The 14,435-nt window shown below is 44.4% G+C and overlaps 1 protein-coding gene across 9 annotated transcripts in view; it reads right to left on the bottom strand.

Annotated features, from left to right (window-relative positions):
• LOC146862980 (cytosolic beta-glucosidase-like) overlaps nucleotides 1–14,435 on the bottom strand; it is a 568,310-nt gene that overhangs the window by 95,332 nt on the left and 458,543 nt on the right. For all 9 annotated transcript variants that reach the window (XM_085642350.1, XM_085642349.1, XM_085642348.1 and 6 more), the window contains one exon: nucleotides 12,162–12,285. In XM_085642350.1, the coding sequence (XP_085498476.1) occupies nucleotides 12,162–12,285 (124 nt within the window). The remainder of the gene's footprint in view (nucleotides 1–12,161; nucleotides 12,286–14,435) is intronic.

Here is a 14,435-nt window from a genome sequence, read left to right on the forward strand (position 1 = left end):
TAGCAGCCCGCAGGTCATGAATTCAGTAGTTTGAGTGCTTTTCTGAGGAATTTCACACACCTGGCTGAAAGCTGTGCATCAGTTCCACTCAGACATGCTATAATGGCAGCATTGCATTGTGGTATGTCCAGGTGATGGAATATCGGTTTCAACCAGTAGCACCTTAAGCTCTTTAACCTGGGACAGATGCAAACCACATGCATCATTGAATCCGTCTTATAGTCCCACAATCGTCAGTTGTGTTCCGAAGATCCTGTTGAAGGCTCAAATTTATGTTCTTTTAAGGGAATTAGCCCACATCTCAGCCTCATGAGTTATTTTTGAAGGCCAGTTTCATAGGGCTGGATAGGTATAATGTTTTTCCCTGTTCTTGGTACAGGGTCCCACACCAGTCGGAACAGGCCTTTCGTGAAAGCTCTTTCCTGTCTTTGTCTCTAGATTTCATTTCTGCAATTTTGGCCAGCAATTTTGCGGATAACTTTGGAGTCAGATTTCTTTAGATGTTCTGGAGTTCAAGGGATTTGATTGAGTTTCTCACGTAGGGCTTCCACTGGAGTTTTTTTATCTTGGATGTTTGTCTTATCACTTCTTCAAGGGACCCTGTGGGGGCAGCCTTGAGGTTCGCCTAATATCCCAAGAACCGTATTTTCAGCATATGCGATTGTTTACAAAGGCCGAATTCCAGCTGCATTTGGGGCGACGGTGCCGTGTCAGGCAGGATGACAGACGTCTATAGCAACTTGTTTGGGCTTTGTCCAGTCATATGGAGATGTGGTCTATATATGATAGTTTGCATTAGTTTGCAATTGATTAATTTACAGATGCCAGTAAGGTCTGGACTGTGCATCTTTTTTGTCAATTTTTTTAAGCTCATTATCATGGAAAAGGTGGTTTCTTTTAGGCTGGAGAGCTGTGTTACATGAGAACCCCGCTGATTGAAGTAGATGCCTAGATATTTAAGGCTTGCCACTTGTTCCAGAATCACATGGTTAACAGAGAATTTAAATTTGGCAGCGTGGTTGTTTCCTGCTTGGCATACCATGATTTTCTTTTGGGCGTGATTAACTGCAAGTTTATTTTCTTCACAATAGAGTATTAGTGTCTCCAAAGATCGCAGAAGCCCTACTGCTGTATGGTCAAAAAATAGCATATAGTCAGCGCACTGGAAGCAATGAATGGGTGTGCCAGCGAATTTGGGAGGAAATGCGTGAGCGGAGGCCAGCGCCTTATTTATGTCCACCAGATAAAGGTTAAACAGAATTGGGTCTAGGATGCATCCTTGTTCTACACCCGAGTTAGTCCAGATCTCATGGTATGTGACTCTGTTGGCCATGGTTTTCACCTTCACCCAAGGACTGGTGTATAGGCTCCTAATGACTCTTAGTCGATTTTTCAAAATGCCCTAGTTGGACAACTTCTGCTAAAGTCTCCGCCTGATCACTTTAGTGAATGCAGGGGTAAAGTCGAGCGGAGGAGCCATTTTGATGTTAGCTGCTTTGATAAGAGAAGCAAAAATAATCAAGTTGTCCTGTGTGACATGACCTCGCCTGAAACAAAATTGAGTGATGGGTGTTAGACCATTCCTCTAGCTCCTTGTTCAGGATTTTTGTGAAGCATTTGCCTCAACATCGAGGAGTTCAATAAGCCTAAAGTTGGCTGGGCTGTTACTTGTGCCTGTTTTGTGGACCGGAGCAAATATGGCACCGTTCCAGCTGTCCGGCACTTCATTCCCCCAAATGCAGTACTTTAAAAGATGGCTTAGCAGGGAGGCCCTGTCCCCTTGTACTGATTTGAATATTCCCTTTGGCAGACCGATTGGTCCTTGGGCCTCTGCTACTCAGAAAGAGGCCAGCATATATGTGATCATGTCTTTGCAGGCCAAAGATTCACCCCATTGCACCAGGTTTTTGTTGAGAAAAAATGATTTTTCGTATGACAGGGGATCCAGGCCTAGTCCTTCTTAAGCAGTATTGTACAGATTGAAGATATAGTCCATCCACTTGGTGGCCGAGATTGTAAGCCAAACTTTAGAGTTATTTTCGCTCAATCTTTTCTGGACTAGTCTCCAAAATTTTGTGGAGTATTTTGTTTTCAAGGCCTCATACAGTTTGATCCACCCTGTATCTTCATTGTGCTAGGCAATTTCCCATACTTTGGCTCTGCAGGCCTTCCTTGCGTTCCAGATTTCCTCAGCTATTGGGGGGGGGGGTCTGTTTTTACGAGCTGTTCTCAGGAGCTTGTTCAGTTTTCGCTTAAGAGTTCTCACCGCCGGGATGCAGATTCCCAACTGTAGGCATCCTGCCGCAGGATCCTTGTTGATAAATGTGTCAATTAACTTTGCCAGGAATTGCACCCAATTCACATACAACAAGATGCATCCCAAACCCCTTGTGTAGGGCTTCTCTCAGCTCATCCATGTTTGCGGCTGAGTAAGTTGTTGACCATTTTATTCTTCAAGGCCGCTAACACCCTCCTCAGTGACAGAGGTTTTGTGGAAATCTAGAAGTTGCCCTGGAGAGTACAAGTTAACCTTTCATGGTTGCTGGTCAGTGTGTGCTGGACTTGAAAGTTACTTGCCTGTGTAAAGTGCTGCATGGATAGCCAGATGTAATCTATTAGTGAAGCACAAGAGTTTGTCGTATACGTGCAGGAAGTAGGTTGATCCTGAGCCCCTCTACTATTTAGGGTTCTGAGGCCCGTAGCATTAATGATTGAAGCAAATTTCTCGCAGGCCTTGTCCTTCAATCGGTCTTCCTTGCAATCACAATCACACTTTAGAGGCAGATGAGACCAACAGTCTGCGTACACGTTCATGTGGCATGGTACACACTTGATTTGGAAAGAATACTCCTGCAACCTATATAACCATTTTGCAATACACGGAGTGGCCCTTCCGGCACCCTTTGTGGTAAACAAGTCAATAAGTGGCCGATGATCAGTTCATACTGAGTTCGCCATACACATGTTCAATAATACTGCACACCCCACCAACAAACACGCAAGGACCTCGTTTTGGAAAACCGAATATGAACTTTCTGCACCCCTTAAAGTGCATGATGTAGAGGCCACAGCTCTTTCATAGCTAGCATGCTCTTGCATAAGAACTGCACCCAACCATAACAACTGGAATCAGTAACATCAATGGACCTTTTCAGTGCATCAAAACGCACCAATACTTCAGCTCCCATAATAGCTGTCTTGATAGCGTCAAACGCCGATTGACAATCCGGTCCACACATACTTAGATCCCTTCTTTAGTAACTCATGCAAAACATGTGCCTTGTTCGAAAAATGCTCTACCAACTTGGAGTAATACTCCGCCAGACCCAAAACCCAAAAATGACTTCAGTTGTTCCTTATCTTTGGGTGGCAGCACATTCTCGATCGCTTTAATTAACTTCAACTTAGGTTTGATCCCCTCATCAGATAACGTGTGCCCTAAGTACTGAACTTCTCTCAAAAATTTACATTTGCTCAACTCTACCATCAAACCAGCCCCTTCCAACCTGTCCAGCACCTTCTTTAACCACCACATCATGTTGACCCTTGTATTCACCCCTCACCAAGATATCATCTTGGAACATTAAAACCATAGATAATCCACTTAGCACCTTCTGCATAGCTGTTTGAAACACAGCCGCAGCCGACGGTAAATTGAAAGGCATATGCTTAAATTGGTATGCTCCTTCTGGGGTGATAAATGACATCATGTGTCTAAAGTCTGGCTGTAACTGGACCTGATGGTAAGTGCTGGAAAGATCCAGTGTGGCGGAAAATGTAACATGCCTAACACTCATCAACATTTCCCGAATCTTGGGAAGCGGACCCAAATATTGTCATGAACATCATGAAGGTCCACACACATCTGAATCTTTCCATTGGTTTTCTTCGCCAAAACTATGGAACTCAGCCATTCAGATGCTTCTATTGGCTATATGATCCCTTCTTTACACAAATGAGTCAACTCCTCAGATTACTGCTCACGTAGGGCCACAGGCCCATTTCTTACTTTATGCACCCTAGGCACAGCCCCACCACCCTTCAGAACAATATGATGTTCACATTTCTTTAAACATCCTCTAGGATACTCCACCTTCCACCTTTCTACTTCTGGTTGGGTAGTCAAAAGTACCTGTTCAGGTTGATTGGGATCTAACACCGTCCCAAGCGCTCGCTGCTCTCTCCATCAAAGTAAAGTTTTGCCTTTTTTAACAACATATTCATTCCACGTGCACTCCTATCCTTATGCATCACCTCTGCTTCAAAATAACGCAGAACCAGTAACTTGACACCACAGTATCCCTGGGCTCAATATCACTAGGAATCAATTTTGGAACTTCCTTTACATTCTTCCAAATAGATTTACCCACCAGAGTATACAGGGAGCACAAATCTGCCCACATGGATGCTAGTAATGCATTCACACTTACCACACATTGGGAAGGATGGTAAACATCATCCCTGATGCACTGACATTCGCACTCCTTGACACCACATACCACTACACCATCTACAACATCACTGTCGTCATCACTTTCCTCATGTGCATCTCCACTTACACGTTCTCTTATCAAATTAACCTTATTTTTGCTTGTGCTCCTGTATTCTACCCTGCACACCACTGGAAAAAAATGCCTTTCTTCCTTCATTTATAGCAACGTGTATTGACAGCTGTACCTGCAGTAGACTCAGCCAAATGGCTTCCTAAAACCCACCCTTTGTGGTTCTTTGTTAATCTTGATGTCACCCTTTTGTTTGATACCTTTGGTCCCACTTTTCTGCACAGCATTCATGTTTTCCTCATCTGCTTTATACTCGTCTTTACTATCTTTCAACTCAGATATACCGACAGGTGTCCCCAATGCAACGTGCTATTGCTAAAGTTGTGTCTAATGACAGATCCTTCATTTGGAGTAATTTTTCTTGGATCTTCAAATTACTCATTCTATTTATTAACTGTTCCCTTATTATTTCTTCTTGCAACTCCCTAAATTTGTAAGAAACTGAAAACATCCTCAACACAGCCACATACTGTTCGATCGTTCTACTGTTCATATGTTCTATTGTTTCACCTGGATTTTGCTCTGGTGAAAAAAACATATGGTGTTCCACCACAATACTCAACCTTTTACCGTAGTTTTCCTCCAACGTCCTCATAGCCATTACATTCACATCTTCAGAACATTCCTCCCCATTAGACCTGTCACCAACGTCATTCCCTTCATCAATAGGTACACGTAAATGCTTCAAAACCTTCCTTCCCTCAACTTCGGGATTGTGTTTCAACATAGAAAGCTTCCTTTTTGCTACAAATGCATTGCCACCTATCGCCTCAAATATGTCTCAAATGATTCCTTCCAAAACACTGGAGGATAAGTGTTCTCAAAGTTTTGTTGCGGCATCCTTGAATTAACTGCGCACGGGCTTCCTTGATCGGGACATCCTCCGTACATGTGCTGGCTAGTTCTCGAAGGCGGGCATGAAATGCATCCATGGATTCGCCTTCACGCTGGCGCGCTTGACGCAGTTTGAATCGCTCATAATCTGGGTTGAGTTGTGGATCAAAGTGCGCATTTAATGCCCTGACTGCCGCGTCATAGTCTGTTGCCGGCCCTGTGTTCGGCAGGTGTGCGAACAATTTGTATATTTCGTCCCCCGCAAAATGCAGTAGGAGTGACCTTTTGACTTTGTCGTCGGTTTCTCTCGTTGCTATGAAATAGTTGTCGAGACGGCTCAGCCATATCTTCCATCTGGGTGACGCTGTTGCAGGGTCAATTAGTTCACTGAAAGGGGGTAGCGCGCTTACTTGCGAGTGTATGGGGGCTGCTGGTGATACTGGTGCCACTGATTGTTGGCTTGTTCCTGCCGTCGCTTGGTCAACCATGTTGAACGCTTATTTGACGTCGTTCCAGATCACCTGCGCCTCTACAGGTTTGTACTAGCGTGAGGTAGCGCGGGCTTTGCTTTTCTGTTTAGTCTCATGTGCGTGCCTTGCCACTAACTGTACCAGTCCTTATCTTGCCAGTTGCAGTCGCTGATGCTTGTTTTGCTCCTGCCAATGCTTGTTTTGTTTCTGTCAGTGCTTGTTTTTGTTTCTGCTGCCCCGGGCGTTACTTTGGGTATGCTTCTGCTCCCCACTGCTGTGTGTCCTGGGGTGGTGTGTGTGACGAGGTCCCCCTTGCTTTTGCCAATGCTTAATTGTGCCTACTGATTCTTTCCTTTCAGGCACATGACACATCGGGATTGTAGAGATAACGCTAGCTGCCGTGTATGTCCCACAGTTTACTGGGTAGGCCGTGTTATGTAGTTGGCTCGCAGAGCCCTTCCCCCGAAGCTCGCAGCAGCAGCGCTCCGTCGCGCACGTGGTTTCCACCCGGCTTACCGGCACTTCGTCGGGATGATGAGACACGCGCTGAACGCGCGCGCGCACTGTTCGTCAGATGGTCCTCTCGGCAGCACACGCATCGGCAGGCGCTGGGTCCGGGCGGCTTCAGTTGGCGTCGCGACGCGATCCGGACTCAGCAGTCGGCCCGCTCCACTACAATGGGCCTCTTCAGTCTCCGGTGCACCGTGAGAGCGTTGGGAGCGCGTCTCCGCTCCGTGGGGCATGAAGGCGAGGGCTCGGGACACACCCTCGTCGCCAGTGTAAGGGCCTAAGGTAAGGGCCACGTGGGGAACTAAGGCAGCAAATGAGGGACACATGAGACAGTGGTACAGGTATGGGCCGGAAGGTCACGAGCGACCTCCGCCCTTTTATTTATACTCTCTCTGGCCACGCCTGGCCAGAGAGTGCTACATTGTGTGCGTGCTCTTCCGGGGCCGCTAGCTGTCCAAAGAACAACTAGACCGTTACACCTGCCTGCCCTCTGATGCTGAGTCTGTGTCTGGTTAGTACCCTTCCGTTTCTGGTGCTTTACAGAAGTTTTAGGATCTTCTTAGGGTTTCTCGTTGTTCAAATGAGGGTAATTTCTGATATTTAAATGTTTTCCTTGGCTTCATTGCTTGATTCTGCTCGCGAGAAAGTGTCACTCATAGTCGTTGTAATGTCACTCATAATTACTCTGAAAATAGGACAGTGTCACACATAGCAATCCGAAACCTTGGCAGCTATGCACAAAGCTTCCTAAATGCTGCATATATCCAACACTACAAGTAAGTGCTGCAACTCCAGCTGGCTGATCCCGCGAGGAGCACCACGCCCTTCCTTTTAGTCCAACCAGAATTGTTCCTTATTTGCTGTCCGACAGCTACACTAACGGCGCATCCAACACCAGGGAGCATCCTAACACAACAGAAATGGTGCTTGAAATTGCTCCTTAAGCCCGCTACACATACAAGTTTGTTGCCATTGCGCTGCATAAATGACAAAAGTGACTCCACTTGTGTTGCTAGGCAGTAGGAATGCGATAATTCACGTGGACTTGGTCTATGCCTTGCACTGATGCTTGAGCCAATACAGGTGGCGCCACAAGCAGTGCTAGGCGGCAGGCTCAGTAGTTTACACAGCCTTGATCTATGCTTCGAAGCTGCTGATCGAACCGACACATACAAGCAGGTGATTTGAAGGTCTCGCGAATGAACGGCAGCCCGCCTGTTCTCAAAAGGTTTAAGTCAATTAAGGAAAGGCACTCCTAATTAAGATAAAAAGCTTTACCTTTACTCACATCGCATCAGGCTGGAACATTGATCATTTTCCAATTGAAAAACTGAATTTTCTCCTGGTATCTTGCATCTGCCCGTATCTCGTTACTTCTCCATGGGCAACTAGATGGGGTTGGTGCTTCCTGTACTCTAATTAAGAGAATCCCATCCTCGTTGGCAGTTTTAAGACTACACAGAGATGTGGTTGAAGTGATTTATTTATAAGATAAGCTCACACAACCGAACCCAGGTAGGCCTGACTCCAAATGACCTATCCTGGAATCTCCTGTCTCCAAGGTGACACAAAGAACCATTACACAGAATGGAACAACAGTGTCCCTCTACGGTTGCTGGTTCGACTGCTGACAAAAATTCATTATGGTCCTGCTAAGCTCTCGTGGCCGACTTCCAGGTTTCTTGTAGACAGATTATATACTTTTTACGGATTTCTTCCATCGCGTTGATGTTTCTCAAAAGGGTGTTTAAGCCACGGATGTTCCAGGAACAGATTTGCAAGTCACAATTGTGTATTTGAGAATTTGTGGTATTAGAATTAATGTTCCTTTGAATCCCTCTATGGTTTGTCGATTTTCAGTAGGAGCTACCAGATAACAAGTACACTCTTTTGTTGGTGACATGTTCCATTGTGATTAAGATTGGTTCTACTATATGTCGTGGATTTTGAGGGCCAGTAGAGCAGCAGAGAACAGAGTCTTGCTGGCACTGCTGATGGGTGTTTTTTGCCAGGAACCACAGATATTTTCGTTTTGACACTTTGCTTATGCTAATTCCCCATTCTGCCAAAGTCGTGGAGTGGCTCTCTACCCGTCTGACTATCTTCACATTTCCGAGCCGTACTTTGGTGGCCTCCTTGGGACTGTCTTTTTTACCAGAGATGAATGCAATGCAGCCCAGGTCTTTAAATTCCAGGACCCCAAACCCGGGAGAGCAGAGAGGAGTTTGAGTAGATTACACCTGTTAAGGATGTCTTCCTGGCCATGGGAGATGTATTCACGGTGGAATATTAGAATCTCCTCGGGGGTTCTTTATTTTAACCCCTTCAGTGCCACGCCCTTTCCCCCTCCTGTGCCGGGCGTTGCACTAGTGGGTGGGGTTCATGACGAGATAGTCTCGTCATGGGCACAGCGCAACTGTGCTCCATGACAAGACTATCTCGTCATGGGCACTGAAGAGGTTAAGCGATAGCCTCTGCTTCTGTGGCCAGAGCACTTGGTCCCACTGCGGCTTCCTCGGCCATGTGTCCCAGTAGTCTCTGTTCCTTTTGGGGCACTTGGCAGATGGCTGATGACAGCAATGCCCCTTTCAGTGTTTTCTATTGCTCTCGTTGGTCCAATACTTGGGGGAGTTTGAGTTACTTTGTGAGAAAGTTTAAGTCGCTTGGCAAGATGCTGGCCTGATCCAGGGCACCTTCGGTGGACTAGCGGTTCTTTCCTTGTGCCCTCGCAAGGTGTTTCCGAATATGGGAAAGATTTTGGATTTTGAATGATATTTTTTTTCTTGTTTAGCTTTTTCAAACGTTTTTGTTCTTCTTCGAAAGCCTAATAGAGGGTGGATCACTACTTGTAAAATTGGATAATTCTATGCTTGAAGCATCTAATACGCTCTCTTTCGACGGAAGAATCGAAGCATTTTGGTCAGAGGTCAAATCCGGGGTGGAGATATGGAATGGGGAGGGCAATGCCCTGTTGTTAGTGGCCAGGTTTTCTGAAAATGATCTTGGCCTACAATTGTTGTTGCTCGCTTTGTACTCTGTCAATAAATCTGACTTGACTCAAGGCAAAACTGAGATTGTTTCTATCTATGGGTAATGAGCAATAACAAGGGTTGGTGGACTTGTCCACCGACTGCTGTGCTTTCATTATGAGAGATGAGTAGGAGAGCTAGAGTATTGATGCCCAAATGCCTGTGTGGGCTTCCTGAGGAATCCAACCTGATTTGATTTCTAGGAAGAAAGTCAAATGGGTCTGTTGCCTTGAGAAGCTCCTCATCCTTTATATAGAGCTCCTCCAACTTCATGTGATGCACTCTGTATGTATTGTATGGTGACAAGGGCTTAAATGTTTCTGATTTTCTAACCATAGCTTAGTCCCCATTAGGAGTACTGGGTGCACTATTATAGGTGCCCCAATTGGCCTTTTCATGATCACAGTTGGTACTGCGGGTTGTCTTTGGTTCAGTAATTTCCTGAACGAATTCGCCTCCTGCTGGATTAATCCCCTGTGGAGGTCAGCATGTAAGCGTTGGCATTATTATGACATCTGGCGACAGGGGCCAAAGAGGTTTTATAGGCTGCCCCTCTGCTGCCCAATTTGTAGCTTGGTGGGTGAGCGTGTGGCCTGTACCGCAGAGTCTGCAGTTTGGGGCTTCCCCTTCTGGCGCCACCACTGGCGGTTGCCTCCTTGTAGGTGCATTGAGTCCCTTCCTCCCCTTTCTGGGATGTGAGTAAGCGGCACACTTCCTCCTTTGATTGAGGTGTTAAGTTCCCACCAACCACTTGGTGGGCATAATCCTCTTGAATGGAGAGTCCATCGATAGTCTTAAGGTTTTGTTTGGCAGGTGATAAGTGCAAGTTGGGATCTACGCCAGGAGACCCTGTGAAGTTTTTTTTGCTTAATAATATTTTATTTTCCCCACTGGGGGTATTGCCAGGATCTCCACTATTTTTCTTTTTTTTAAACGGTTGTCTGAGTGACTTGATTCACTTCAAAGAGGCCTCCCCTGTCACAAGCAGATGTCAGATGACACCTGGACCTCAATACACCCCAACTAACTAACCACTTTATCACACCTCTGTTAACTAGAATGCTCAAATATTTTAGGAGAGATTTAAGACATTTAAAAAGTGTGGCATGTAGTGAGGCCCCAGTGGTACATTTAATCTTTGAGAATGCTTGGTATGTTATACTACATCCCAAAAATATGGAGAAGGCGGAGATTTGAGATATAAGACATGTAACAGAAATCTCAGATTTTGTTAATGCCACTAATACGCCATCACCATACAACATCATCTGCAGCTTGCCCGCTGGGGTTTGAACCCCATGTATTTCTTTATTCTGACCAATCACAGCTGGGCAACAGGACAAGAGACCAATGATATTCAATTCTGCCATGTTCATAACTGTGGTAACTGATATACATTATTTCCTGGGTCTTTTGATGTTCATTACTATCTGGGTCAATGATATTCTTTACCGCATGAGTCCATTGATATACGTACTGCCTGGATCCACTGACAGGGTTGGATAGGGCCAACCTGCTCCTGCGTGGAGGTAAAATTGTGCGGTGTGGTCTTTTCTCCTTGCAGAGCATGTAACCAAGGAAAAGTAAGAAAAACATATTTCGGCTAATGGCATAGCTCTCTTCTAGCTTCCACATCGCTTCTCCTCCCACTAAACCCCCCACTGAATCTTCAACCATTTGTTATCCTGTGGTTCTGATTAGATAATATTCCCCGTTTCCATGATTAGCTCATTACCTACTCCATAAGTACTTTCAACCCCTCTCGGAAATAACAAATCTTCCAATCTAAAGTTTCACCTAAGCACCAGTAGAACAACAGTAACCCTCTTGTTGAGCGAGCAATGTACGTCTTACCATAGTCACCCCACTCTTTATTGTTTCCCACCACCTACTTGCTTGTGTTGTCTGACTCTTCATTTTTCCCCCTCACCACTAACACATGTGTGCTAACAGTGACTGCAAAATTGTAATGTAATAATCACTATACAGCACATATGGCTAATATGATACAATAAATTAATACAAGCACATTTTTAGGACACCTCATGCAGGTTGATTTTGTTTGTATAAAGACGGTCTTTAATAGCACAAGATGTTACAAGCCTTAAATGCACTGTGGCCCAAACATAAGCCTGGGTCAAAAAGCATATGACCTTAAACTGCATTTTATTTACAACTAATAGGATTTATCAAGTTCCAAATAACCTAAAGGACAATGCACATAAAGGAAATATGTAATTCTTCAAAGCAGGTGAGGACAGGGAAAGAGTGAGTGATAAACCAGTTTGCACAATTTAATTTTCAAAGGAAGACAGTATTTTTCCAACTCCAATAAATCTGAATTATTCCCCCTAAAATGTGACCTTTATTTTGTAGGCAATTCAATGACGATTTTAAATTATATTAGTTTGCTAACGTACCACATGTATGTATTATCATTTTATTTTGAAGACAATTCAATGACGATTTCAAATTATATGAGATTCCTAAAATGCACTAAATTCATTATCATTTTCTGTCCTGTAAGTCCTGCATATTTACAGAACGGTATCACAGATACACCCACAATAACAGGTTTAGATATGGATGTATCAAATGCATTAATTCAACAATTAGTTAAAATATGCACGGTCACAAATGCACTAACGTTACAGTAGCAAATTGTTTCTCTTGAACTATAGAAAATGACACTCTGTATGCATGAATATATAACCTTTCAAAACACACACACCTAAACAAATACATTTAAACGGTACCTTTTAAAACTTCCAACAACGTCTGCCTGAAATACTCCCAGCGCTGAGAATCATCAAGTTGGGCTGGATCACTTTGAGCAAACCCATTCTCAGTTATATATATTTCAGGGTCATTGAAGGTGTCCTGCAAAGAAACAACAGACGCTTTAATTCAATAAACACAGCCATTTGATCATCACTTCACTGTACTTGTTTAAGAACCGATTAGGAAAGACGCAGAAGTCGAAGAAAGGTAAGGGCATTTTTTGCCAAGTATATTTTTGTTCAGGAAAGTGCACTCTTACACAGATAAGCCTTTCTTGGTATTCATTCCATAAACAATGCATTTGCTTGTCTCATTCTGGAATCTCAATCCTTAACATTTACACACCAACCTTCTGCCTCCCAATATTTCTGTCACAATCAGAAGATTATTTTGCGAGGTTTGCTAAATTCGTTTTTTAAAGTCTGCTGACGTTTTAGATCTTTTGGGGATGTCCTGAAAGTGTTTAGCTAATCCCTATAGAGATCTGTCTATGTGCAAAATGCCTACTTGATTACGGTTTACCTACAGACAGCTTTAGCTGCCTGGTGAGAGATATTGTCATCACACCATAAACAACACAAAAGAAAACACACAACCTGCACATATATCTAGAGGAGGGGTTTTAGACGGCCCCTTTCTGTCATTGACTACTATGTTTTAGTTGGTTTTAGGTACTGGCTCACAGGGCTGCAAATGAGTGCTGGTATCAGACCACGGCATTAGTCAGGTGTGAACATCCCAAAAATTGTGCCTCTTGTAATTGTAATACACGAAGGCAGGGTACCAGGCCAAGAGTCCTTCAAAGCCCCATATCTGTCCCTCTCTTCATGTTGCTCTGCTCGGCCACTCCTCTCCAGGAGCAGCAGTGGATCCCTTTAAGCAGCTTCTACGCGCGCTCCTTCCACCCACGACCAACTGACAGCTCACTTCACAAAAACCGGTCCTGAGATGCTTGTTTCCAGTCCACGGAGGACCTGCTCCGGCAGTTTGGACTGGACTGTTCCCATTGGTCACACTGATTTGCATATGGCTGGGTTCAAACTGGAATGGCATGGTGAGCAAAAAAACGATGGATTTAGGCCCCGATCTCTGTACTGGGGTGAATGTATGACATTGTTCTGCATTCTGTCCATCAATTGTTGTATTTACTTTTAGAAAGTTGGCATTTTCTTGCCTTAGCCATTTGGTGTCCCTGACGTGTCTTTTAAGAGATTAATATAGTGCACACTATACCCGATACATCGGGTATCAGATCGCTTTACATGAGCGCCAGTTTTGTTACCGATGGACACATTCATGGGGAGATTAAGTGATTTGCCCAGAATCACAGGATGTTGAACTTCGTTGCCTAGGCTCGAACCCGGTTCCCCAGCTCCAAAGTCAACTGCTCTATCCGTAAGGCTACATCCTCTCCCTACCGCGGGTCTCCTTCCAACTGTCAAGCAACCCCTTTCATGAGAACCTAGAGGGGACCTTTAAAGAACCTTCTGTTCTCCTTCCTTCCTCCAGAATGCTCTTTTTGTGCACGTTTAGAGTGTACCTTTGCTCTCCTTCCTCTCACTAGGCCACTCCGTTGATGTACACCTAAATCTCACCATGCAATATCAAAGCATACATCTGTGATCACAAGTATTGTTCTACAATACTCCTCTGAATCACTGATAACTCCAGCCAATTGTCCATGAGATCCAATCGCTGGCAACAAGGGGTCTGGCTGCGGCACCTAAATATTTTGGTTGCCCAGAAAGGAACGCTGTAAAACAAGGAATTTATACTCCATGAATCCTATATGACCACCACCCTTGTAAGTCTTGTGAGTCCAGTGTAGTTTGTCTAGGCTCCACTTATATGTTTTGCATACTTTAAGCATTGCAGACATGAAGCCTCACACCAAGCATCACCCACGCTTTGCATGTACTGCTGACTTCTGCTGCAACTAAAAGTGCAAACAACCAAGAAGTTAGGACAAGCACGTCTCCCTGTCTGTTCAGTTTATACAGGTGAACATGGGCCACAGATCATGACACACCGCCTGTTACATCGTTTGCCAGTAACAAGAGAAGTAAATCAATCAAGTGTAATTTTAGACTTAATTCTGTACATGTTTACCAATCAGGCTGTATTACTATACAATGGTTATGTTTTTAATTGGTAAGTATACAGTCTACAATATGCCATTAGTTTATTAAACAAGTGGCAATGCCATTAAAAGGTGCTAAATATTTCCTCGAGTAAATGCAATTATTATT

This window comes from Triturus cristatus, chromosome 2_2 (genome assembly GCF_964204655.1).
Source record: "Triturus cristatus chromosome 2_2, aTriCri1.1, whole genome shotgun sequence".
Taxonomy (NCBI): Eukaryota; Metazoa; Chordata; class Amphibia; order Caudata; family Salamandridae; genus Triturus; species Triturus cristatus.